Raw genomic sequence first — 27,390 nt, 5'->3', positions numbered from 1 at the left:
AACACCATTAATTACCACTGGGGTGACAGGGCTGGGTGCCTGTGTCACCTCTGAAGTTACTGGGACTGAACAGGGCTATAAATATTCCACACAAAAGTAGGGTCTTAGGAAGTACAGCTGAGCACTTGCAAATCCAGCTGAAATATACTGCAGCTAAGGCTAATCACTTTGAGGTATCGGGCTTTTGACCTTTCAGGTGCGCAGATCCTTTTTAGCAATTGCATTAATTTCAGTGTTTCTGAAGAAAACAGCCCCAGAACAAACTGAGGCACAGATATAAAAGCATACTCATCTTGAGGCTTAATGAATCAACAAACAAAAAGAGGTCACTTTTCAGTTTTCAATTCCAAATGATAATTTTATCCCCTTTTAAATATGTTTATGTAATTGAATAAATATGAAGAAAATTACAACTGAAGGTGCCCAGCTCTGTTTGAACTGTCTCAGCTGCTCTTTTTATTTGAAGCGACATCGCTGGTTTTGCACTCGTACCCTTTAAAAAGTAGGAGAGCAAAGAAATTAAATTAAGTTGTGCCTCTGGGATTTGAGATAAGTCCAGGATGTTTTTTCAAATAACACATTAGTTCCACAGCTCTATTTTAAAATTAAATGATGGATAACTTGTTTTGATGTTCTAACATATGGCCCCCAATCTTCAGAGATGTCTGTGCATACTTCATGTTGTGCACGAGTCATCCTACCGAATTTAATAGGGCTATTCACACGGTTGACATTAAGCATGTATGCAAATCTTTGCAAGACTGGAACCTAATGTGATTATAATAAGCCAATTTCAGTGCAAATCTAAGAGTATAAAGAGCTTCAAAACTGAGGTCAAAATAAAAGAAGTTGCACAAGTTTGTCATATTAAAAAAAAAAAAAAAAAAAAAAAAAACACTGGAAAAAAAAGATACAAGAAAACCCTGTGTTGAAATCAAACTAAGTTCTCACATAAAGAAGGGAAATGAGCTAGTGAAATTGCTCCCTGCAGTTATTAAAATGATTTTACTTACAGTGTAACAGTCTTCCCAATACTACTCAGATGCTGAAACACCTATTTGATAGATTTTTTTTGTTATCTTTCATAGATAGGATTGTGCTTTGCATTGTTGTTCTCTGGGGGTTAGGTGGGATCTTATATAAAAGAGTATTTTATTTCTGTAACTCTGATTATTTTCATCCATAAAAAAAATCATGGAATATGTAATATTGAGTCCTGATGAGTTAACAACAGATTCTTTAAAAATACATATACAGAAAGGAGTTCCTTAATGTGGAACAGTAATCACATGTTTTCCCATGTTTTTTAGGCTTCAGCAAGCTCTGGTCCAACCGGAGTACTGTGCAGAACAGACTTGTCACAGGCTGTTCGGCTGCTCTCATGTTCTGCAGTTAACATACGTTAAAAGACAAAAGATCTATAGTTGGACTGTAAACGAGGGAAAATAACATTCAATTTTTCCTCTGAAAACAATTCGGTTAATTCTGTAAATTCAGATGGTAATATTATGCAATCCTCTGCATGATCGTGAGTGGGAGGTGGAGTGTACATATGCACAAGTATGTGGTACGCGCTATAAAAAATAAGTGTAGGAGCCTCTGGAGTTCCTATCTCACCACTTCTCTCAGTTGCAAGCATAACTTCTTCCCCGCTCACTCCTCTCGGTCCCTCTCTGTCCTTCCACCCTGCCACACCTCCGCACATTAGAAGGCCATCTGGACCCGAAGTATTAGACTAGAAAATAAATACGGACTCTTATTATTCTCATCATTTGTTTGATGTTGCTTGTTTGGCCGAACCGTGGCAGACACAAGGCTTACACGCTCTCTGGGGGGTGCAGCCGTGCGGGCAGCGCAGCCGGGCTAGCCGGCGCCTGGCGTTGCTCCCAAGCAGGCTCCCACGTGTTTTTTAAGCACCCCACGCCTCCTGCAAATAAATAAATAAAACAATTTTTCATTAAAACGGGCGCAGCACGAAGGCACGCTCCCGAACCTGGGACAAAAGCTGGGTTGCCCATCTCCGGGTGTAACTAAGATGGGACCCTTGGGCTAACCCCAAGCTGTGGGGGGGGGGGGGGGGCACGACGACTGTGTGTGTGCGTCCCCCCCCAACCACCCGGAGCCAGCAGCAGCTCTGCAGCCCCCTCTCCACCACGCACAAAGTGTGTGTGGGGGGGGGGGGGCACCACCACCATCCACAAGCAGCACCCCCAACCACAACCAACCCCCCCCCCAACCTCCTCCCCATCACCCCGCAGCCCCCGGGGGCCTCCAGCTCGGCTCAGCCCGGGGGTGGGAAGGGACCGGGGAGGGGCGGGCGGTCCCTGCCCGCGGCGGGGAGGGGGGGGGGGGGGGGGTGGAAAGACAGAGAGAAAGCGGAGCGGAGAACCACGGCAGCCCCCTCCCCCGCCTGCCCGCCGCCTTCCCTCGCCGCTCGGCCGGGCTCCGCCGCCACCAGCACCGCCACCAGCGCCGCCTCCATCTTGTGCCCGTGGTGTCCCCTGCTCCCCCCCCCCACCCCCCCCCCATCCCCTCCACACAGCACCGGGGGGCGCTGGGGGGGGCCCCCGGGAGGGATTTTTTTTTTAATTTTTTTTTTTTTTTTTGGGGGGGGGTGGGAGCAGGGAAAAAAGGGAGTTGGAGGTTGTGGGGGGGGAGAGGAGAAGCGGCACCGGGGGGGCCGGAGCGGCGGCAGCGGCATGAGGAGGCGGCGCTGAGGAGAAGGCGGCGGTTGCCGGAGAGGACGGAGCCGACATCTTGTGCCCTCCCCTCCCGCCGCCGGCTGGGTGAGCCCGTCCGCCCCAACGGGGGGGGGGGGGGGGGGGGGGTTGGGAGGCGGAAAGGTTTGCTTTAAAAAAAAAAAATTGAGGAGAACCCCCCCCAAAAAATCCTAAAAGGAGGCGGCGGCACCGGCGGAGAGCGCTGGAGCGGGCAGGTAACGCGGTGCGCGGCAGGCCGCGGCCCCCCCCCCCCCTTCCCTCAGGGGCTCTCCTCCCTCACGCACCCCCCGCGCTGGGGTCGCGGGAAGGTGACCGGGCAGGGCGGGAAGGAGCCGGGGGGAGCTTCAAGCAGCGCGGCCGGTCCCCCCCCGGCTCGGTCTCCGCTTAACGGCCCGCGGCTCTCAGCGAGCGGTGGGCGGCGGCGGCGGGGCCGGGGGAGCGGGGCCGGGCAGCGGCGCGGCCGCCGAGCCCCCCCCAGCCGCCATCTTGGCTCCCCCTCAGCACGGCGCCGGTGGCGGCCCCGCCCACCTTCTCCCACGCTATTGGCCCAAGGGCGGGGCCGGGCGCGCCCTCCGTTAGGCCCGCGGCGCCTCGCGTTGGGATTGGCGGCGGGGCCGGGATGGACAGCGGCGGGAGCCAATAGCGGCTTGGCTTTTCCTGCGCTCTTTCTCGCTCCCCCTCCCGCCCAGCTCCGGGGCTCCTTGGGGACTTTTTTCGCACCCCGGGGTGCTGAGAACGGGCAGAGCTCAGCGCAGCCGCCTCGCCCTCTGCACCCATGGGTGCGCCGTTGTGGCTGTGCAGGGATCCTGCTGTGCCTTGCCCCAGTTCTCTGGCTGTAACCAGGGCTGCCTGAGGGGCTGCCATGGCTTTGGCAGCAACCAGGAGCTCCCAAGAGTTGCCCCCAGCTGGCACCTGCCACATCGGGGGGCTGCAGCTGTGACCAGGCTTCCCTTTAAACTTCACCCCCAGCCTGCCATAAACGTGTCGCACCCAACCATGTCCACACAGAGCTCACCTCCTGCGGCTTGGCGCAACTCCTGGCGTGTGCCACGGCTCTGTTCGATTACAGAAATATTCAGGGATTGATCACTGTGTGCCGGAGCATGCACCAGCTCGAAAGCTCTCAGCAATTCCTGAGGCTGCTTTGTAGGGATTGGGGTGGACTCACAGGGTCTGGGGTTCATGTGGGTCTGTAGAGAAGCATGGGCACTGTGGGCACGTGGAGGAGTTTGGCCCTCTTGGTGCTGTTGGTTGGCAAGAGAAGGAGCCATGTGGTGGAGAGGGGACGCGGCTGCCTCAGGCGGTTTCTCTCCTGTGGTGTCTGTTGCTGTTATTTCACGGATACGTTTCTTAAATAGCTCTGTAGGTGCTCGATCCCTGCTACGCGGGAGCAGATTTAAAATCAGGGCAAACAGCAACAGGCGGCTGCCCAGGGCTGGGGCGCTGCCAGCACAGGACGGCGCTGAGGAGTGGGAGGACGAACGGCTCCAGGCCTCGTGTCTGACTTGGTGTCCCGGGGAGAGGCCTTTGCTGCTAACACCAGGCTAAGCCTTAACTAAAACCGGGCTGTTTAGGGCTGTATCAGCCGTAGTCAGCATGGTCAGGATGCTTTGGAGTGGAGTGAGAGCAGCACTATTCCCATCTGCCTCCTGCCGAGGTCCAGGTAGCTTTCCTCTCTTTAAATCACTAAGATCTTCATCAGCAGGGGACCTAGCTCTTCTCTGGGATCCACACGCCATGCTGGAAATGGCCCAGAAGCTCCCCCAGCATCACTGCCTTGAGCTCCAGCCTTGTGACCTCTGCAGGTTAGCAAAGAAACCTGGTGCTGGACAGAAAATCCTTGGTCATCTGCATGGCGAGGCCAGAAAGAAGGGCTGCAGGAGTTAAGGAGGGCTGGGAAGGAGATTGAGGGCTCCTGAGGTGTGAGCGGGTGCCTCTGGTCCTCAGAGGAGCCTTGCATGGGTGTAAAGCACAGCGACATTTAGCCCTGTTAGAGGATCCACTTGTGCTGGATTTTTCCAGGCTGCATATACAATAGGGGCCTGTATTGCAATAAAATGTGGATCTCTCCCTGTTTTTAAGTGGAGCTGTCTACACCCCTGTAGTACATTTAAGTCTCCTGATGGAGCTTGTTTTTGTTAGTTCCCTTTTTAGACCCCAGGCATTTCTGGGCCACAGGTATGAAAACTGCTGCTGGAGAGAATTGAGCCATTTCTGAGCAAACTGGTGGGATAGAATTAAATTAAGCTCTGGCAGCTTTGTGCGTTTTAGCCACGTTGTTTGTTCAGTTGTGCTCTCTAGGAACCTATCCCCCTGTTCCTGGCGCAATACCCAGCGGAAATGGCTTATGGGAGGTTTTTGGAAAGCCTTGAGCACACTGGCGACAGCAAGAGGACGACTCTTTGAACTTTCTGCTTTTACATCAACAACCTTTGTCCATGGTAGGACAGAAACAGCATGGGTTGAAACAGCGTTTAACCCTGCTGAAGTCAAATCTCTTTAGCATTTCAGCGTGCACGGATGCTGTTTGCAGAGGGATTATTTTTATATGTGGCTGGGAGATGTTTTCAAGTGTGCCAAGAAGATCAAAACATTCCTAGATTGCTTCTTAGAAGTTTCTGTGTTGCAGACAAGGTCTCAGTGTTCAGTGCAGTGTGTCTGAGTTCGTTTCATGGCTGCTTTCAAGGCATTTTGGAGGTGGGTAGCTGTGTCTCTCCTAATATCTAGATACCTTTTAGAAATCAGCTGGCATGTCTTATCCCAGGCACTCAGTTCTTGCTGGCAGCAATTTCCGTACCATTTTAGATCCTTCTGTGTAGCGTTAAGTAATTGTGTGTTTTACAAATGGGTTGGTTTATAACAGTCAGTAGAAAACCCACTTGGGGTAATTTCTCCAGACAATATTCTGATTGTTTCACTAAAGCTACAAGAATGCAGTACCCTTGCTGTTTCCATCAACAGGTAAAATAACCCTTCCTTGGGGTGCTTGTTTTTTGTTGTTGTTTTGTTTTAAAAAGCAAACCTCTAATCTCTCTGCACTCCCAGCAATTGGCTAATGCTTTGTTTTTCCTGAACACAATATTAATAACGACTGTGGTCAGGTCATTCTAATTCCTTTATCCTCCAATATCTTTTTGTTCGTGTAACTTTTTGCCTCCAACATCTTCCTCAGTTAAGAGAGCCTTATGTCAGCAGGGTTTTCTTTTTTTTTTTTTTTTTTTTTTTTTATCTGTACATCAAGCTGCCTTTATACCCTTTTTAAAAATTCTTTTATTTTGCTACTGGTTGAAGCAATTGGAGTTTATCTGGGACAAGTTCAGTTGCATTTCTGCAGTCTGCTGATCAAGTGGCTGAGTAGCGTTTTAAGGCAAAAATCCTGGAAATCATGATATCTATATTTGCAGGTGGAAATTGCCCTCTCGTATTTTGCATCTGTGCTTAAGCTGTGCTTTCAGACTCCATCATTATGGGCGTGCTTACTGAAACTGGCACGTGCAGCTTATTTCTGTGGATGCAAAGGAGGATTTAGAAACTTTTCCCAAAGCCTGTTTGTTTCTCAGCATACGTGTTATACCATGGCTTGCTCCCATGGTTAACAGCCAGTACTTTTGAGAGAAATGTGTCACTCCTGGAATTTGTTACTCCTTTCTTGGATAACTTCATGAATTCTTGTAGGCACTGGTCCCTTGAGGTGCTGCTCGCTCTGATGAGGTTTTGTGAGGTTATATCCATCACAGAGCAGAAATAATGCAACAGCTAAACGCAAATTGTGTTTTTGTAGTGGTTTTTCTTGTCTGCAAGTCCCACAGAAAAGGGCTGCAAGTGTGGAATGCTCTAAATGAGGGTGAGGTGCTGGTTCAGGCCTCTGCGCAGCAACAGATAAGCTCTGGGGCAGCTTATCTTCTTGGGGAGATTTTACATTTGCTTTTCTTTTCCTCCTCTCCCTCTTTCCTCGGCCTGTTTCCTCCTCGGCCTGTTTCTTCCCATATCTCGTGTTCCCATCCCTGACACTGTCTTTCTCCCTTGCATTACTCATTTGGCTTCCTCTCCACTTTCCCTCTTTGCTGCCTCCCTCCTTAGCCCTGAGAGCGCTGGGCTCCTGCTGCCGTGTTTCCATCCTCCCCCAGCTCTTCTCATCGCTCCAGGCTTCTTCGCTCCCCCTTGCCGGGCACCTCCTTAACGTCAGGAGCCGACTCTCAAATAATTATCTCAGTTGCTGATTAGCCATTTGCGAGGGCAGAGCTGGCGTGGGCTTTTAGTTAAGGCTCCGTGCGAATACCATTGCACAGCTCCTGGGACAGCTCGGTCCAGAAGGTGTCTTGCTGCTTTCCTGCTTGTACCGCTGGGATCCTGCACGCAGAACCAGCTCGGGTGCCTGAACATGGATTGTGGCTCCAGAGGGGCTGATGCTGAGCCAGAGCCAGTAAGTCCGTGCTGCTCATTCCCCTTTGCTTCCTTGTAGATCCCGCCAAAGAGCAGAAGGGATGCGCAGCTAGCACCCATTGCTCGGTTCATCCTGTGGTTCTTCTTGGGCTTCTCTGACCCTTTTTGCATAATGCGAGGGACGTGGGTCATTTCAGCATGTTGTGTCTGCGGAGTGGTGTAAGGAACAGCTACATCTGCAGGAGAAGGGAAAGCAAAACTGGAGCAAAAAGAACACTTTTTGCATCCACGGTGTGGGAAAGGAAGGAGTGGCAGCGGCAGCCTTGAGGTGGGAAATGTGGGTGAGCTCCCGCCAGGACTGAGGGAGCGCTGCTGGTTTTCTCACGTGGAGCTCAGCCACACACACAAAAAATAAGGAACTGCTTTTATAGGGCAGGAACAGCGCTTTCGTTTAGGCCTGGAAAACATCCAGCACATTGTGTGTGCTGTCGAGGATATAAAAGAAAAGTCATGGGCAAGAGAACAGAGAGAAGAACTTGGCCTGTGTGAACTAAGCGTGTGAACGGTGCAAGCAGATGGAATAAGTGGTGTTTGAGTTCCTGGGGATCTGAGCGGTTTGCTGACCTGAATGCACAGCAGAGTGTTTAGATGCTGTGCTGGAAAACACATTGCAGCTCTTCTCAGCTGGTACTATGGGGGTATGCACATTTCCTGGCATGCACGTAGAGAACGTTGGAGGGTGCTGTGCGTTGCTGTGATATGCGTTGCAAGAAATGATTGATATATCTGGTCCTTGCTTGTAGCTAAGAAAGTGAAGAAACCTCAGCAAGCCTGAAACTGCTGGGGTCTTTAGTGGAAATGTTTTTCTGTTGCGGTGCCGTGTGGCTTTTTCAGTCTGTGCTGCTGCTGTTTGGTTGTCTCCTTGGCTTACGCTGGTGCTGGTTTGTTGCAGGGACCCTGGGCTGCAGCAATGAGGAAGCCTCGGAGGAGGTCCCGGCAGAACTTGGAGGGGAGGCGTTCTCCTTCTCCCTACAGCCTCAAGTGCTCGCCGACTCGGGAGACGCTGACGTATGCTCAGGCCCAGCGGATCGTGGAAGTAGACATCGATGGGCGGCTTCACCGCATCAGCATCTATGATCCCTTAAAAATCATCACCGAGGATGAGCTGACTGCCCAGGACATCACGGAGTGCAACAGCAACAAGGAAAACAGCGAGCAGCCCCTTTTCCCTTCCAAATCCAAGAAAACACCTTCCAAAGGCAAGAAGAAGGAGTCCTGCTCCAAACACGCACCAGGGACGTCTTTACACTTACCCCAGCCCAACTTTCGTGTGGTGGACATCTTCAGCCAGCCGGATGCCCCCCCTCTCCCTGCCGCCTACTACCGATACATTGAGAAACCTCCCGAGGACCTCGATGCAGAGGTGGAGTATGACATGGATGAGGAGGATCTGGCCTGGCTGGAAATGGTCAATGAGAAGAGAAGGGATGATGGTTACGGGACAGTTTCTGCTGACACTTTTGAGCTGCTGGTGGACCGGCTGGAAAAGGAGTCGTACCTCGAGAGCCGGAACAACGGGGCTCAGCAGTCCCTCATCGATGAGGATGCCTTCTGCTGCGTCTGCATGGACGATGAGTGTCACAACAGCAACGTCATCCTGTTCTGTGATATCTGCAATCTGGCCGTGCACCAGGAGTGTTACGGCGTGCCCTACATCCCCGAGGGGCAGTGGCTTTGCCGCTGCTGCCTACAGTCTCCTTCTCGCCCCGTGGATTGTGTCCTTTGCCCGAACAAAGGTGGAGCTTTCAAGCAGACCAGCGATGGCCGCTGGGCTCACGTGGTTTGTGCCATCTGGATTCCGGAGGTCTGTTTTGCAAACACTGTGTTCCTGGAGCCCATTGAAGGGATAAACAACATTCCCCCGGCTCGGTGGAAGCTCACGTGCTATATCTGCAAGCAGAAGGGCATGGGAGCTGCTATCCAGTGCCACAAGGTGAACTGTTACACTGCCTTCCATGTCACCTGTGCCCAGCGGGCCGGTCTCTTCATGAAGATTGAACCCATGAGAGAGACCAGCATCAATGGCACAACGTTCACCGTGCGCAAGACTGCTTATTGTGAGAGCCATTCCCCTCCTGGGACGGTGAGAAAAGGGGCTCCAGCTGCTGCCGGTGAGAGGCAGGAGGACACTGTGAAGGAGGAGGGAGAGGAGGAAGCCCATTCTGGCCCTCCCAAAGGGTCCTTGAAAAAGAACCAAGTGAAATTGAAGCAGAAGATCAAAAAGGAGCCCGGCGATGCGACTGATGGGCGCTCGTCTGTGCCCATGGTGACAGTTGCACAAATTCCCTCTTACAGGTGAGTGTTGGAGCTGGGCAGCAGGAGCTGGATGGGTCTGTTTGAGGACTCGGTCCCTCTGGTTGTTGAACTTGGAGCACTCTCTTCAGTCAAAACCTGGCAACACCTGGGTTCAGATTGTGCTCCTCACCAGCGTTCTTCCCTGTAAGTGTCAGCGGCACACTGGTTTCCCTGCCTTGTCAAGCAGCAGTCCCAAACTGTCACATAATGCAGTATCTTCAGTAGTCCCTAACAGGCATCTAGCAACCATCCATCTAGCAACCAAATTTACATGGATGGCGGTGAAGGTGTTTTTAAAATACTTCAGGCATTACACATTGGCAGGCGATTAGGGGTCATCCTCCTATTGATTTTCTTTTAAACTTCTCATTTCGTCGTTTTTTTAATTCCTCCTTTTAATACAGAGCATGTCAAACTTGTCAGTGTTGCAAGCAGCTTTGAATCTGGCTGTGTGTTTTTTCTCCCAGCTCTCTCGTGCAGAATTAGGTAGTGATGAATTCTCATTTGGTGCCTGAGGAGTTGCGGTGATGTGTCGCCAGTATTTCAGCAGATTAGCTTTGAAAGACTGCTGATAAGGCACCGTGTATAATCTAATGAATGGTTTGAAAAGGTTAAAATAGGTACTATATTACTCCTGGACTCCTGTCAAGTTAGTTTCCCAGGCTCCGGCTTCATGACATAAAACTTCAATGACCTCAGTAAAGTTATTCTGGCACTGAAAATAGTTTTTGCTTTTTCAGCTGTTGTTGAAAAATAGTTTTTTTCAGCTCCAGGTTACTGCTTGGAGCTGAATGGGGGATTGCATGCTTTGACTGTGCAGTGATGTCCCTGGTCAGACCCTCCAGCCAAGCTGCTACTGAAATAGGGATGTGCTCTGAAAAGCAAGCACGTACATCTTCATGGCTGAGAGCCCCCAGGTTGTGCCCGTTGCAGGTGTGGATCGGGGCATGCATCGACACTCAGCCTCAAAGCTGCCCACCACAAAGCCTCATCAGGAACCTGGTGGCATCACCAGGGTCTGCGGGGTTACCGTTGCTTTGCAGCTGGCTCCATGACGCCTCTTTGCTTCCTTTAGGCTGAACAAAATCTGCAGTGGCCTCTCCCTCCAGAGGAAGAACCAGTTCATGCAGAGGCTCCACAACTACTGGCTGCTGAAGCGCCAAGCGAGGAATGGGGTGCCCCTGATCCGGCGCCTGCACTCGCACCTCCAGTCCCAGAGGAATGCGGAGCAGGTACCGTGCTGTGGGCTGGATCCACCTGGGGGGATGGCAAACACACAGCCTGGGAGGGTGCACTTGTTGCATAGCTGGGAAGGGTGAAACAGGCAGAGGGTTGCCTCGCCTGTGCACTTACAGAATTGTTTAATGAGCCTGGATTGTTAGTCAGGAGTTAGGCATGGAAGAACATAAAGAAGAATTCTAACAGTCATAAAATCATGGAGTGGTTTGGGCTGGAAAGGACCTTAAAGATCATCCAGTTCCATCCCCCTGCCATGGGCAGGGACACCTCCAACCAGATGTTGCTCACAGCCCCATCCAAACTGGAGACCTCCAGGCCAACCTGGCCTTGAGCATTTCCAGACATGGGGCATTCACAGCTCTGGGCAACCTGTTCCCATGCCTCACCACCCTCATAGTAAATAATTTCTTCTGAATATCTAATCTAAATCTACCCTCTTTTAGTTTAAAGCCATTACACTTTGTCCCATCACTACACGCCCTCATAAAGAGTCCCTCTCCAAGAGGAGGAGGATGGTGGCTCTTCCTGAGTTACTTTTGTTCTCTGGGTATGCTCATGCCTGAATAGCTGCATTAGTGTACCAGTGGGGATGTCCACTCTGCCACCAGAATTAGTGTTGATGAGCCAGCAGGTAAGAGTTTTCCACCTGAGTCAGGAGACCTGGGATTGTGCAGAGGCGTGACGGGCCCTCGGTAGCCTCATCTCTCAGATGAGTCAGAGAAACACGTTCCTCTCTCGTGATTAAAGATCCTCTCCTCAGGAAAATGGGTGTTAGCTCCAGAGTCCTGGCTAAATTCCAGTTTGGATCATTCTTCCTGCAGCTTGAATTTCTGACCCTCCCATGGACGTTCACATGAAAGTTTGCACATAATCATCAGCTCTGGGCTTCTTTGCTTCCTCCTCTGAGCTGGCATCCCAGAGTGACGTGATGCTGTTAAACAGTGCTGTGTTTGGCACGAGAAGTAGTTGGTGACGTAATGAAATAGTAAGACTCTGCCCTGTGACATAGGCAGGTAGTAGGTATTGTGTGTGTTGTGCACATTTAGTTTTACTGTAGTTGGAGGAATTTATAGGCTTTCAGTTTGCATCAGGAAAGCTCTGGATGAATAATAAAACAAATATTTCCCACTCATCAGCCTGGAGCTTGGGGAAACTCAGCATTTCCTTGCTGTATTAAGTTAACAATTTGCCATAAGTAAGTTCTTAAAGACAAATGTTCTACAAATATAAGCCATCGAGATCATGCAAAGCATTTATCATCCTTCTCCTGGCAGTAAGGCAAAAGTATGTGCACCTCAGCTGTATCCTCAAAACCATGTGAAAAGCTGCAGATTTAGGAGAGGAAGGATGATTGCATTGTGAAACCACTGAACTGTGTCTTGGAAGGTGTGAGCTCATCTCCCAGCGTTGGCTGTTCCTTTGTGTTTTGGCGAATCTCTCCGTGGCTCAATTTCCTATTGGTTACAAAGAGGATAATAATAGCTTTTTTTCTCCAATGCTTTTGCTCGCCTTGCCTTTGTACTGTGAACCCTTTGGGCTGCCTCTTCAATGCACAGCAGCCAACAAAAAGAATTTCCAGCCTCTGTAATGAACTTTGATATAAAGGCACGGAGAGCAGAAGTGAGCAAGCACTGAAGTGTTTTCCTAGAGTAGCTACGGTATGATTTAGGCCAAACTTCACAGATAATGCAAAATCCAGAAGGGCTGATGTTACGTTTGTTAGACAGCTAAACACTGCAGGGAGGAGGCGACATAATCTGAACAAGAGACAAGGAGAGAAGAGTCAGGCTATTAGAGCGGTGCATGGGGGACACCTAGAAAAGAGGAGAAAACAGAGGAAGCCAGTTGTGTTTTTCATCTCGCCCCGCTGTTATGTGTTACAGAAGGAGCAGGATGAGAAGACCAGTGCAGTGAAGGAAGAGCTGAAGTACTGGCAGAAACTGCGACATGACTTGGAGCGGGCACGGCTGCTCATCGAGCTCATCCGTAAGAGGGAAAAGCTCAAACGGGAACAGGTAGGTACCTTGGGCTGTCAGGCTGCTGCTTCAGCCCTATGCAAGCACCCTGTGTTGCAGAAGGCAGAGGAGCACGGCAGGTTTTTCTTGAGCTTTTTCCTCTTTTCATAGAGTCTGACCTGGGGATGTGCAGAGCAGCCACCTCTCGCTCAGCACCTATGTCCATAACAGCCTCTGCCCCCAGGACCAGTGCTGGGCTGCAGAACGCTGGGGAAATGTGTTTGCATAACTAACGGTGAATTGTATTCATGACCTCCAACAGCCCTTCTTTTTCTGTCCTGGGCATGGACTAGGTGTTCTGCAGAGTAGAAATTGGATCTCCCTTAATGTTTATTTCAGGATGTTGGTAACACCCTCTCCAGAAAAAGGCCTAAATCACAATTCTGCTCATTTCTATATCTAAAAATTCCCATGTTTTGCCCTCTAAGTATCCTTTTTGAGAAGAAGCAGTTTTAAGGTTAATTTACTAAATTTTCCAGTTCCCTCTTTGACCTGTGTGCAGTTGCACTGGTTAAAGTTACCTCCTCTGCTTGCCAGCTCTGCCTGTTGAGGGTCTTTCCTTGTCACCCCTGGTCAGACGGTGCAGCCACAGCTGTGCTCTCTGGCACAAGGTATCTTCAAGGACAGCTTCATGAAAGACTCAACCTGCACACGTGAGCCTGAATGCATGCCCTCAGGCATTGCCTGGGTGCTCTCCCTGCTGCTAGGCACTGCAGGGAGCCAGACGGGGAAATCAGCATCCTCTGTGATCATGGCCCCTCTGCAAGCTGTTTTTTTTCATGTCCAGAAACTGCCCACGGCTTTTCTGCAGGCCTCTTGATGCCAGCACTGGTTCATTTGCTGTGATATCTCTCATTTATAGCAGTGGCTCAGTCCTGCTTGCTGTGTGGACATATTTTAGGTAGGAGGATTAAAAAAAATCACTTGAGCTTTGTATCTGTTTGCTTTTGATATCTTGGTGTATCCATATCTCAGTTGGATAAATCCATAAAAGCTTTTTGAAACTGCAGTGTGCTTTAGAAATGGATATGGTATCACAGAAAAGTGCATCTGGTTGGAGCTCCAGCCCAGCCCAGCCTTTAGGTGAGTGGCAGGGATGTTCCAGAGTTCTGACTCTTTGTTCAGGTTCTTTCCTGTTTTGGGGGAAGAGTGTGGTCATGCTGTTGATTTAAAGGTCGCTTTATCTGCCTTCATTCATTCTCCTATTGATGCTGTCTTGTTGCTGAGCACATCAAATACAGTTTGCTTTGTGTAAACAGACTTGCTTTCCTTTCCTATTGAAGTGGTTGATTTAATGACATAATGATGGATTACAAGATCAAAGAAATTAAAATGTTAAAGGAGAAATAAATACCTCTATCCTTTTCCAGTTTCCTTTGAATAGAGTTTCAGTGTAAGAGACCAAACTGGTGCTACAACTTGTTAGCTTGAAATCAAGACAGCATTAGGGACTCCATAAAGAATGGAGTAAGAAACTGTACAATGAAACTCACGTGCTTCTAACCATTATTGTGGTGTGGCTTCTGCCTTGAAGTGTGAGAGCATGTGTCTTGAACTTTGTTTATGTTCACTCGTCTAATTACGAGTGTTGTTGTTCATGTAAACGCCTACATAGTTTTAACTTTTTTGTAATGTTGCTAATTGGCATAATAATATCTCGAGGCAGGGAGTTCTACAGGATAATTTACCAGGCATGAAAAACTTCTTCCTGTTTTCAGTTTTAGTTCTACTCTCTTTCAAGTTCATGGGGTTTCCTCTTGCTTGGCTTTATGAGATGGGATGAGAAGGAGTTCCCCATGCAAAAAGTTTGGACCCTGAAATCAGGCTCTGCAAAGTGCTGTCTGCTAATGTGCATCGTGCACATGGAAAAGACAAGTTGTTTGCCAGAAATTCTTCAGCAGTGAGTCTAGCAGGCCAGTGGCATGATGACCTGAGGTTTCCACCATTGAGTGAGGCTGGGTTGATGATTCAGGAGAAACAAGAGGGAGATGCTATCTGCATATCCTGTCCTCGATAACTGTCCTCATCGCCGTTTTCCCGTTCCCAGGTCAAGGTTCAGCAGGCTGCTATGGAGCTACAGCTGACGCCTTTCAATGTCCTTCTGCGCACGACGCTGGACCTGCTGCAGGAGAAGGATGCTGCCCAGATCTTCGCAGAGCCCGTTAACCTGAATGAGGCAAGTCTCTTTCCTAGGGGTGTCTGACGGGTTGGAGATGAGGTGTTGCTGGGCAGAAGCTCATGTGCTGTCATAACCCGGGCAGCACAAACCACCTTGTCCCAAGCTGCTGGTGGACAGAAGAATATCTCAAAGAGGACTCACAGTGTGGGGATCCTTCCAGGCCAAAACAGGGTTTTGTTTTCTGGAAGCTTCAGCGCATCTCAGACAAGTAGTGTTTTGCAGAGACAGGATGTGTCTGCCCTGACTGGGTGACACACAAATAAACTGCTGGCACTGCCCCTTGCAGGTGGAAAGGGCGTTCAGAGTGCTTATGATGGATGCGCTCTAGTTGGCTAGTAAATGGTTTTTGTAATTGTACAGGTTTTATATGTTTAGGTTCCAGATTACCTGGAATTCATTTCCAACCCAATGGATTTTTCCACCATGAGGCGGAAGCTGGAGTCCCACCTGTACCGAACATTGGATGAGTTTGAGGAAGACTTTAACCTTATAGTTACCAACTGCATGAGGTATAATGCTAAAGACACGATTTTCCACCGAGCAGCTGTCCGGCTCAGAGACCTCGGAGGAGCGATATTGCGTCATGCACGGCGGCAGGCTGAAAGCATCGGCTTTGACACTGATGTGGGGATTCACCTGCCCGAGTCACCCAAAACTGAGGACTTTTACCGCTTTTCTTGGGAGGATGGTGAGTGTTGATTAATTTTCTTTTTTTTTTCCTGGATAGATCGTAACCATGTACTTTGTTCTGAGCATGTCACACAGCCTGTGTGAAAATTGTAGCCACCATTCAACATAAAAAATGTTTCCTACCCATGTATTTACCTAAGCATATATCTAACTCCTTCATAGCCTCAAAGAGCAGGTTTTCAGGTGAGTTGAGCTCTCGGAGCTAAGTGCAACTTAGTTCTAGCTCTTTTAGTACGTATCTGCCTCAGAACCTTGTACCTGCCTATGTTATTTGATTTGTGCTATGGGTGTATCATAAATTGGTATTTTAAAGAAGAATGCAAAGGTGGATCTAGGATTTTTGCTCTAAGGGAAGGTCATATATTTCATTGTAAATCAAAACGACAATCATTATATATCTGTGGCTTGTTACAGAGCCAACTCTGTATTGTTCAGGGGTTGAGACTATTTTCCTTCTCAGTTTCTGTGATTCTCTTGGTTGCAAATGTGACAAATAATAAGGGAGAACTGAATGAGAAAACTGACATGGTTTCACCCCTGTTCTGGGATGGCACAGGAGGTGCAAAGCCTTTCAGGGTAGGCAACAAATTGATAAAGGATAGACCAACTAGATTAGATGGAGCCCTAAGGGCTGGGAGGAGATGATGTGGCATTACGGTACTGGGACCCAAACAATCCTTCTAGGTGAGACTTTCCGTTCACAGTGTGACCCCAGCCATGCCCACAGCCAAGATCAGCATCTCAGGATGCAGATCCCAAGCACTGGTTGGCAACGGTGTACAATTTCTTTGCTAAACTTAGTGCAGAACACTTCTGCCATCCAGCATTCGGAGCTTGCAGTCTGTGATTCATTTCCTAAATGTTTCAACCCTCCTAAATACAGATAGTCCGTTACGAAATTCATGTTAGTGTATGATAGGGCAGCCCTCAGCTGTCTGCCCTGCTCCAGCAGTTGCTGGCACTTCAGCAGGCCTGTGAAGGACCTGGAGCTGTCTTGTGTAGGGTGCAGACACGTGTTCTTTCACTGCCATCCCTGGGACAGTAACGGGAACTGGAGGGCAGTGCAAGTTAAATCAGCTGCTCTTTACCCAGTGGAAGGAAGTCCAAGCTCCAAGGCTAGTACTTTGTAAATCCCCAAACTAAAGCAACTGGTTCATAAATAGCATCAATGGTAATGAGGCATGGCTGTGGTCCCAAATAGCAGCAGTGGAATTCCCTTCTCTGAAAAGCCTTACTCCTTCACTTCACTGTTACAATTTCTTTTGCTGCAGTGGATAACATCCTCCTGCCAGAGAACCGGGCTCACCTCTCCTTGGAGGCCCAGCTGAAGGAGCTGCTGGAGAAGCTAGACATTGTGAGCCCCATGCGGTCCAGTGGTGCCCGGACGCGACGCATCCGGCTCCTGAGACGGGAAATCAACTCCGTTCGGCAGAAGTTGGCCCAACAGCAGAACAAGACCATGCCCAACGGGGAGCCTGTGCCGTGGGAAGAGGGGCTGGATAAAACGGTGAAGGAAGAGGATGAGGAAGGGGAGAAAGGTGAGAGGTTGCAACAGGATTTTACTTCTGACTCTCCTAGTGCATGTCGACAGCCAGTACCTGCTGTTCCTCCTGTCTGTGGCCTTAGTGGAAGACAGGAGTGACTCTGTGTAGTTTAGAGAATAACTCTTTCTAAAATGTTCAAGCAGATTCTTTGTTCCTTTATCAGATGATGCCAAGCCCCCGCACCCTCCCACCCTGGAGCCCACAGGCCCTGCACCCTCCTTCTCGGAGCTGGAGTCTCTGCAGGACCCTCCGACGCTCAAACCCATCAACGAAACCAAGTCCTTCAACCAGCTGCAGAAGAAGGTGATGTCGGACAGGGAGTTCTTCGACAAGAAGGCTCTGCAGCGGGAGAGCCAGGCCTTCCAGCGCCTGCTGAGTGACAATGGCCTGAACGGACTCGCCTTGCCGCCTGCGGACACCCCCACCAGCCCCCCCTTCAGTGGCGTGGGCCGACGGACATCTGTCCTTTTTAAAAAAGCTAAGAATGGGGTGAAGCTGCAGAGGGGCTTGGACTGCTCCCTGGAGAACGGGGAGGACCACGGGCAGAGCGACAGGGAGCGACAAGCCCGGAAACGGCCGCAGAGCAGGAGTTACAGCGAGAGCGACGGAGAGAAGTCGCCCAGGCAGGCAGGACAGAGAGGTGATTCCTTCATTCCTGGGGTTTCTCTTCCTTTTGTACACCTGGAAACTGCTAGGTAGGGCTGGGAGAGTGGGAGCGCTGAGGCCAGGTAAAGATGTTTGCATGTGAACTGCTCACCTGAAACTCACTTTGTGCTTGGAGGACACAGTCACCAGAGCCAGAGGTGCCTGAGGAAAGCCTCACCTCTTCTGTAGGTTCCTAAAGTGGGACAGACAAGACATGTCCATAATGAGCTGCACCTCTTTTCTCCCCTGACTATACATGGGAGTTTGTGGTAACTTAGTTCAGCTCTACACAGCTCCGTTTTAGACATTTAACGCTAAAGAGATGAAACCCCGATTGGGTTACAAGTAATTCTTCCTTTCACTAGTCAGCAGGGCTGCTGAGAGGAGTTCACCACTTTTTGTAGAGCAAGCCACCATGCCCAGCTGCTTGCAGAGATGCTGAATGACCTGGCTGGAGATTGCAGGGTCTGTAGTAAAGGTTGAGAAGTGCTGGCATTCCTGCCCTCATGGGAAACTTTGTGCTGAGTAGGCTACTCTGAGGAGCGAGGGTTTCCTTCTGCAGAAGTGATGTGTTTGTTTGGAAGTGTGCAGTGGACCAGTAACACAACACTCGTGTAAGATGAGATGGTAAACACTGCCTTTAAACCAAGCTGTACTCTCAGTTCTGAGACTCAGATAAAATTAGTGGGAAGACCAAACAGGTTCCTTTTCAAAAGAGCCCCGTAAACAAGAATAAGCAGCTGAGATCAAATTTAGAAAGATTCAAGGTGAAAAGGAACATCTGAGTGACAGCAATGTGATTTCTTTCCAATTCTGTGTTAACAGCCATTGTGGGACAGCTCCCATGTGTAAGGCTTGACAGCCCATACCTCAAATACCATCTTAAAGTTATTTGGCTGTCGAAGGTTGTTCGTAAATAGAGAGTGGGAGGAAAGCAATTGCACATTGGGGTTGACTTACCAGGACAGGTTAAAGGAAATGTGAATGTCTTCTCCAAAGAGGAGCTGCTAGCTGAGGGACACACTGTCATTGTGTGCCAGTAATTAAAGCAGAGAGGAGTTACCCACAGTGGATAAAGCTCAGAATGAGAAGTTGAAATTAAAAAAGGAAAAATACAGGAAGGGTGCTGGAAAATCAGTGATAACTAGGCAGTAATATTTTTCCTCTGCTGAAGAAGCACTGCTGTTTTTCTCCTGAATCGCAGCACTGCTTTGGTGATTCAGTGCCTTCAACTGTTTCAAACACAATTGTTTTCTCCTAACTGGAGGGAGTGTCTGGTATGCCAAGTCTGTGTTACCACAGAGGCAGGTCAGCGTGATCATGATCAGGGTTGTCACACCAAGGTGTTGCCCAAAAATGCACTCCCTGTGGCAGTGGCAGTGTTAAAGCTGGAGAAATAATAGTGGCCTTGACACGATTTTGCCCTTTGTGTGGCTCATGGAATTCTAGGGAGCCTGCAGGAAACCTGGGGACTGTTGGACCCCCGTGCTGTGTTTATGGTGGGTAAAGGCAGTGGTCGTCTGCCTGCTTGTGCCTGCTCTGCTTTTCTTAGGGCAGTGTTGGGTTGGTGCTTGGTCTTGGTTTTTTGTTTGTTTGTTTGTTTTTTCCTTTTTTTTCCTTTTTTTTTCCTGCCTGTGCTGGGGAGATTTGGTTCTTGTCTAATCCCAGAGGTGATGCCAGCTCCCTGTGTAGGTATCCCTCTGGTGCATGGAGCAGGAAACTTGGCAGCAAAGGTAAGATTTCCAGTGCAGTCAGTGCCCGGGACACAGAATTGAAATATTCCACTGCAGTGACATTTGTACTGGCCTGAGAGGAAGAGGGGGGGCTTCTACCCAGGGCACTTCGCCAGCACTTGCTGCTTCTTCAGGCAGCCCAGTTTCCCGGGTGTGGGGAGCAGAAATACCTCTCTCTGGTCACCTTCGGGTTCCAGCTGAGCCTGGGGAACTCCTGTTGAAGCACTCATCCTCTTTGTGACTGCTCCTGGCTTTCCAGGTCAGCAGGCAGGGACCCTACCCGAATTTTGGCAGCGTCTCTGTGTGTTGTTGCTGTTTCCTGGGGCTGATTCCCTTTTTGTTTCCTTGGCAGGAGTGACCAACGGCTTTGCGAAGCACACAGAAAACGGCTCCGACTCCGAGTGTGGCTCTGGCCTGGGCAGTGGGCTGGTGCTTGAAGCCTGCAGGTAAGACCCTGGGCTAAGCTGCTCCCCCAAAATATCTCCTCTCTGGATTTATTGGCTTGGGTTTGTCATTCAACTTCTTTGTTTAAAACCCAGCCCAAATAGTTATTTTATGTGTTGAACCTAAAGAAAAAAGCTTCTCAGGCTCCATCCTGTCCTCGTAAGCTCTAGGTCCCAGAACACTGCTTGATTTTTCAAGCAAGTGGGCATCTGTTACACTCCTGTTTCTCAGTACGTACGCATCCTCTTTGCTGATGCGTATCTTCCTGCGGTTCTTGAGAGCCAAGGCCAGAAAACCCTTTGATCTCAAAAGGCCAGCCCAGCACCACAGGCAAAACTGAACCTCTGCCACCTACTGAACGGCTGCTTTCTTCCTTCCAGAAGTTCAAAAACAGAACTTTCAGACAGGACTGAGCAGACTGAAAGCAAACGTCTGTATTTTGGTCAGATGCAGTAGGTACCATGGTACCATACCCATTTTCTGGTCTTATCTCCTTGTCCATTCCTCCTCACGCTGACTTTACACTTCACAACCCTTTCACTGCACAGTGAAACCTAAGTTATACAACATTGTGCCAAAATTGTCTGCAGTGTGTGCTGTGAGTGCAGGCTACAGGGGCAACTAGGGTTGATGTGAGCAATACTTGCAGTGCCTTAGACATGTCATTGCCCTCTGCTTGTCTTCGATGATCCTGAGGGTGATGGCCTGTCAGTAGGGAAATAATTTCAGTCACTTTATGCTTCCTTCCAGTGCATGTGCTCAGTTAGTCCTGTAAAACCCCAAGCTTGCAGTGGTAGCTGGGCACTTGAGATTGTAAAATTCCCCGTGCACACCCATTGTTAGGGCTGAGACTACAGTCTGTTGTGTAACAGAGTATTCTGCAGCAGGGTTGAGTCCCAGGAGCATTTTTTAAATGAAAACTTCACTCTGCTTTGCAGAGTGATCCTAAATGTTAGCTGCTATGAAGCTTTTTTCTTTAGGTTCAACACATAAACGTTAGAGATGCATAACTTTACTCATATAGCTAAGGTTTGGTTAGTATTTCCATCATAAGTAGGTTTTCAAAGGCTTAAAATTTGGCTACAGCATAGTTGGTTGGGGGTTGAAATTAACATTTTAACCCTGAAGCAAACTTTGTGGTGATCCCTGTGTTCTTCATCCAGAACTTTTGAAAAAAATGAATGTGTGCGTTGTGGAGCAGCACACAAGAGGAGCTGGTGTTTTGTTAGTTGGCCTTTTAACTCATGAACATCTTTGTTTAAGACATGTTTTGGACAGAAAGATAAGCCATTATGCGCCTTAATTCCTTCAAATGTTTTAGCAAATACTTGGAAAGGCCCGAGGCAACAGGCAGTGTCCTGCAGGTATGCAGAGCTGTGTTTTTGTCTCCTGAGGGCCTTCTGGTGCCTGTGTCAGTGGAAAGAGGCAAGGCCTGGGTTTGGGGGGAATGAGCTCTCTGTGAGGGCAGGAAATGGTGGCAGAGCGATCCCATGTCCACTGTCAGGGGCTGGGCAGCCCCAGGGGAGCACGCAGCACCTTGATGAGTTATCTCCCTTAGCAGATGCTGAGCCCCTTGGAGGCAAAAGGCCTCTAATGCTTCTCTGAGCTGACATCCACACACCGCCTCCTCTCTCCCCTTTTTTCTGAGTTTTGTACCCAAATCTTCAGCTTGAGCATCACTGCCTCTCCTGTAAGTGGGATATTGCCATGATCTCACAAGAAACTGTTGCAGTAAAATATTGTAAGTCGAGAAGCTGCGTGGATGGGAACAAAAAGCAGAGAGCTGGATTCACGCAGAGTTGTAATGTCATTTAAATGGGAGCCCTTGAGTCATGCAGAAATCCTTCACGGGGCGAGGATGAACTCAGAACAGGACAAGGAGCCAGAAACTCGCTTTCAGACCGTGTCTTGATCTCATGGCCCTGCTATATTTACCTCAGTTTCCCCATCTGGAAGTGAGAGAGACAAAACCGAATTCACAGGGGAGCGTGGGGGCTTGTTAGTTGATGTTTGCAAAGTACTTTGAAGATGAAAAGTGCGATGTAAGTGCTTATTACAATAATTGCAAGCAATTCACATAGCAAAAATTACATTAGAGCTGTGTGACACCCACAAAACAAGGAATTAAAACAAGCTGATGTCTCATGGAGAACTTGTACAATTATTCTATTTAGGAGCAGCTCTGTTTACTGCTTTTTCTCCACTCTGTCTTTTTGAGCACCAAATACACTCAGAATGGGGTGGTTATTAGAGAATTGTAAAAAATAATTACCAGAAGTTAAAAAAATGTGATTGCCTAAGATGGAGATGTGCTATTTTCTGAAATCTGTGTAGTAGGGAGGTAAAAGGATGTTCAGGACTTGGGCTGATAGAGTTCAGTTGCTGATAGATTGGCATCGTACCAGAGGGCTGCTCTGTCCTCTCTGACGTTTACACACAACTGGGTGAGTGCACGAGTGCCAAACATCACGGCATCACCTCTCCAGCATGTAGTCCTTGCTGGGTTTCTTCCTCACGTTAATAATGAGGTTTGTATAAGGCCCCCCTCGTCACTCTTGGAAAAGCTGGGACAACATCCAGCATTCCTGCACCAGAAGAGACGTTTTGCTCAAGTATTCGGTGTTCTTTTCACATCAGGGATGCACCAGTGCAGTTATTTTTCAGTATTTTAAACAGGGGAGTCCATTTATTTGGCTGTGTGTTCAGGGGTAATCTATTTTTTCCTAATGCCCTGCTTTTCCTGTCTGTTCCAACAGTGGTTTGATGCCTCCCAAGCGAAGTCGAGGGAAGCCAGCTCTTTCTCGGGTGCCCTTCTTGGACGGTGTGAACGGAGACTCTGATTACAGCAGCTCAGGTGAGAGTGGCTCACGGGGACTCTGCTTTGGGGAACACCTCGCTCCTGTCCCACAGCACGATAGGGCTGAGACCCCACCTGAAGCAGGGGGAACAGGTCTCAGGGCGTGTTGGGAACCAGCCCTCCTGGAAGCACACAGATGGCACGGTCAGGATGCTAACCTGCCCCTGTGTTATCACCCTGCTTTTTACCAATTTATGCTGTTGCATAAAGGGTTTTTCCTGCTTTCACTTTTGCTGATTGCTTGTGCCCTGTGTTCTCCTCGGATACTTGCTTTCTGTTGATCTGGTGTAATGTGTCTGGCACTGCCTTCTTCAGATAGGGGACTAGTTCTCCTTAATGATGCTGCAATACAAACAGTAAATGATAATTACAGGAGAGGTCTCTCTGGAAATGACTTCACAGCTCTTCCCTCTTGTATTGCTATCCTTGCTTTCAAGGTCTTCGTAACAAAGTCGTTGTCTTTGTCTGACTGTGCTATCCAATGGTGTAATTAAGTCACACTCCTCTAATGCTCCCCAAGGCAACACATCATTCTTCCAGCACTCACGTGGCCAGATTCTCATCTTGGTTATGGTGTGTCATTGATAGAGTTACTGCTGGTTTACACTGGTGTCTCTGAAATAAGAATTCAGCTTTGGCATCCCGGTATGCCCGTGCCCTTCTGTACAGCTCCTGTGCACTGGCTCCTGGCTCCGCGGGAGCTGTTATCATCCTGGACCCTTCGTGCTCAGCAATCTGCTTTGGAGATAAGCTTACAGAGAGGGGCTGGTATTGGGAGAATTGGAATCACACGATTCTGTGCTTTATAACATCGTTTCATTAACAGAAGAATGCGCTTGGAATGTAATAACAGAGAAGCACATCGGGTCTGCCTTGGCAGTGCACTCATTTGGGGTGTATTCAGCTTATTCTAGATTCAGTTTGACTTGTGGTAAAGTCAGAGTATTGACCATTCCCCCCAGAGGAAGCACTGCCTGCTGTAAAACTCACAGTAATGAAGATTGCTCCTTTTCCAGGGCCAGGAGCTAGCAGATGAGTTATTCATCTCTTGAATAGATCTCCTGCAACGTTTCTGACCCGAGTTTGAAAAAATTGGTAGCTAACAGACTTCTGTCAATGAGAAGCAGGCATTTCCTACAGAGATCAAATACTCTCAATGTATGTGACATCAGAATTGGCTGGATATTCGTATTTACAAGGAATAAAAAGGAGCTCTCCGAGCAGAGGTCCAAATCAATCTCAGATACAGCTTCATCAGTTCCACTGAGGGTGAATTTAGCTTGGTGGAGTGTAATGGACCAAATTCATCACTTTTATACCCATTTGATTTCATCAATGTTACAGCTATTCATTTCAAAGCAGAGTTTGGTGAACCTGATCGAATGGAAAGTGTCCCTGGGGGTGGAACTGGACGGTCTTTAAGGTCCCTTCCAACCCAAACCATTCTGTGATTTCTCTGATATTATGATTCTACGTGTGTGCATGGACTTAGACCTATGATTTAGGAGAACAACTATCTTAAGGCAGAACATAACTGTACTGACACACCATAAAAAAGGCTGGACATTCACTGGAGCCATGCTGTGTCTCATTGCACGTTCCATTTATCATAAACTTACTGTGGAAGAGATGCGTGTCTTACCACGTATGGATGTGGATACCAAATGTATGTAGGTTCAAACAATAAGTGGCTTTCCATTTTGCTCTCTGTCTTAATTAAGAGAAGTGCTCTGGAATTGTGCATTTGTGCATGTCAGTGACTAAATGTATGCTTTTGTGTGACAAATAAGAGGACAGTAGGTTTGTTCTCAGCAAAAGTGAAATTCCAGCTCTCTGCTTGCTGTCTAACTAAACAGGATAAAAGAAATTGAAACAGAAATATTGTCAACGTGTTTTAAGTGCAACAGTCATTCAGCTGCTTTAACTGATTGCTACCAAGACAAGGCAAGCCATCAGGACTGGGTTAGGTGATGGGGTGGTTTCTTGTGTTATTGCAACCTCCATGCTGGCACCTGGGCCCTTGTAAGCCATGCCTCCTTCTGTCCCTTAGGCAGGACTCTCCTGATGGCCTTTGAGAGTCAGGCTGAGCTGGAGCCCTTGGAGCTCGTGTGGGCCAAGTGCCGTGGCTATCCCTCCTACCCTGCCTTGGTAAGTACCTTCTGCTCTCTTGCAGTCTGTAGCAGCAGCGCAGGTACCCCAGAACACAGTGCAAGTGTGCAGTGTAGCCAGACAGAAAAGGAAAGCTTCTCAAAATCATGTGCTATGTGGGTTTTGTGTTGTTTTTTGTTTTTTGTGTTTTTTTTCCATTTTCACAGTTTATTTTCCCTGTGCTCATTGTTTCAGAGCCCTCTCCTCTCCCTCTCCTCTCCGCAGTACTATAGGAATGAGAAGACTTAAATTTTGTAAAGGCAGGCACCAGGTGCCACTGGTGTCTCACTGCCTGTACATCTTCTTACCCAGTGAGTACAGCTGTGTATGTAGGTGCCCAGCTGGCCTTATGGTATATACAGATCCTCTTGCAATAGCTGTATGTTTGACTTGAAAATGAGAATGCATGCATGTTTTGGAACCTAGTCCTTTGAACAGTGCTTCCTTAATGTTTATCCTTTTTTAGATATTTAACTATTACTGTGAAATCCATAAACCTGGCTTCAGTGAGCACCATGCTCAGTTCCAAAGTAGGATAACGTGCAGCTAGTGCTAGGAAGTGCCAGTAGCACTGCAGGCTTTTAAGTGCCTGTTAAGTTATCAACAGAGAGAGATTGCTGAAGTAAGTATAAAAGTAAGAACATTAGGTAGTCTGACTGTGTCTTCTTGTTTCTGCTACTTTTAAATATATCCCTTGAGACACGGCTCTTCCAGCCGTCTCTGCTCCGTGTAGTTTCTGCATGGCTGCAGCCGTTCCCCAAAGTACCTTTATGGCTGGGATCACTAAGAGAGACAGCGCTTGTGACTGCTGAAAAATTGCAGGAGGCTGAAAGCAAGTGTAGTCGTCACGGAAATTATACAGGTCCCTACATCCAAACAGCAGAGCTGTGAAACCATGCGTAAGCTGACACAGCATGTATGCCCGGCCGTGGCAGAGTACAGTTCTGATGCTGTCAAAAAGAGCAGATTCTGCTAGAAGAATGACCCTCATCCGTGCTTTTACTCTGGGTAGGAACCCAGAGGAGAGAACAGCTTTGGATCTGCTTGCCGTGTTGGCCAGCCAAAGCATTTTTTAGATCATGATGTGGCTACAACCAAAGTCAGATTGTGCTTTAGCATGGCGCGGTTGCTCAAAAATAAGGCCTTTTTTTTATAGCAATGTGTTGTGGTGGTAAAGTGGCTTAATAAAATCCTACAGCTGGCCAGCGTCAAAGCCAAGTTGCTTTTTCAAGCCCTTAGAAGCCAGGATCAGGAGGCAGAGAAAAAAAGACCTTGTATATATCCACCTTTCGCTGCTTTGTTCCCCTCCCGTGATCATACAGCACAAATGTTGGACACTGACATTTCTGCTTGATATAGGGACAATTGACGCATTTGTTGTAATTTCTCTCCAAAATGACTGTAGTCTGCGCTCCCCTGGCCTGATAAAGCCCGCATTGCTTGTCAGCTCTCGTAAAATACGGGGTCTGATTCTGATCTAATAACAGCATAAATCTCAGCAATGCCACTAAAGTCAATCGAATTGCACCAGAATGGAGCTGTTGTGAAATAACATTATGCCTGCTGAGTACAGCAATGGTCTTAAATTTATTGCGCAGGTTTGGAGAGAGGGAGGGAAATCCTCTGCTGAACACAACCATGCTGAGTTTGTGCTTAATTACCAATTAGCCTAAATGCATCTGCAGCCCCACAGAGCCACATACTTCTGTCCTTTCACTTCTTTTTTAACATCAGGTGCTTGGCTTTTGGGCTGACTGGTTTCTTTTCCAAATTGAAGCCTTGAGGATAGGAGAATTCGTTAAAAAGAGCTGCTGAGATAGAGCAAGCAATTTGTTTACCCATCCTAAGTAGGTTTTAATCATCTAGCTTGGATAGACGCAAAGAACATGAAAAATAAATGCATTTTCTGCAGTGCTTGAAGGCCTTTGTGCTTAAATATCCTTTCCCTGTGTCACTAGATAATCGACCCCAAGATGCCGCGTGAGGGTTTGCTCCACAATGGAGTCCCCATCCCAGTCCCACCCATGGATGTGCTGAAGCTGGGGGAGCAGAGGCAGACAGAGGCAGGCGAAAAACTCTTCCTTGTCCTTTTCTTTGACAACAAGAGAACCTGGTGAGTGCGTGCAGACAGGCGGGGGCCTGTGGTGAGTGCTGTGGTGGCAGAGAGGCAAGATTTAACGTAGTCTTTGGCGTATGGGAGCATACAGGTGTTATTGTTATGGTGGTGTTACATGTAAATCAGAATTTAAATGTGCAGCAATCAAGAAAAGTCTAAATGAGGAAGCTGGTCTGCTTTTCCCTGGCCCAAGACCATGACATTTGACTGCTCCATTTCCATGCTGAGCAACGTGACAGCCTTCACCCAGGGTCACAGCACCACAGAAACACTGAGACACATGAAGAGCCAATTTAGTGGTCAAAATCTATGGCAAATTAGA

General features: G+C 48.5%; 1 protein-coding gene across 1 annotated transcript in view; it reads left to right on the top strand.

The window, feature by feature from the left end:
- The first annotated feature begins 2,874 nt into the window (after positions 1–2,874).
- Positions 2,875–27,390, top strand: part of BRPF3 (bromodomain and PHD finger containing 3) — a 28,812-nt gene continuing 4,296 nt past the window's right edge. Inside the window, exons 1-12 of the mRNA XM_032203402.1 lie at positions 2,875–2,935; positions 8,056–9,458; positions 10,534–10,690; positions 12,581–12,712; positions 14,760–14,888; positions 15,267–15,579; positions 16,853–17,119; positions 17,289–17,765; positions 19,856–19,949; positions 22,704–22,801; positions 24,855–24,952; positions 26,911–27,065. Of these exons, the coding sequence (XP_032059293.1) occupies positions 8,074–9,458; positions 10,534–10,690; positions 12,581–12,712; positions 14,760–14,888; positions 15,267–15,579; positions 16,853–17,119; positions 17,289–17,765; positions 19,856–19,949; positions 22,704–22,801; positions 24,855–24,952; positions 26,911–27,065 (3,305 nt within the window). The 5' untranslated portion in view covers positions 2,875–2,935; positions 8,056–8,073. The remainder of the gene's footprint in view (positions 2,936–8,055; positions 9,459–10,533; positions 10,691–12,580; positions 12,713–14,759; positions 14,889–15,266; positions 15,580–16,852; positions 17,120–17,288; positions 17,766–19,855; positions 19,950–22,703; positions 22,802–24,854; positions 24,953–26,910; positions 27,066–27,390) is intronic.

This window comes from Aythya fuligula, chromosome 25 (assembly GCF_009819795.1).
Source record: "Aythya fuligula isolate bAytFul2 chromosome 25, bAytFul2.pri, whole genome shotgun sequence".
Classification (NCBI taxonomy): domain Eukaryota; kingdom Metazoa; phylum Chordata; class Aves; order Anseriformes; family Anatidae; genus Aythya; species Aythya fuligula.
The sequence above is the reverse complement of the archived record's forward strand: the minus strand, read 5'-3'. Positions and strand labels throughout refer to the sequence as shown.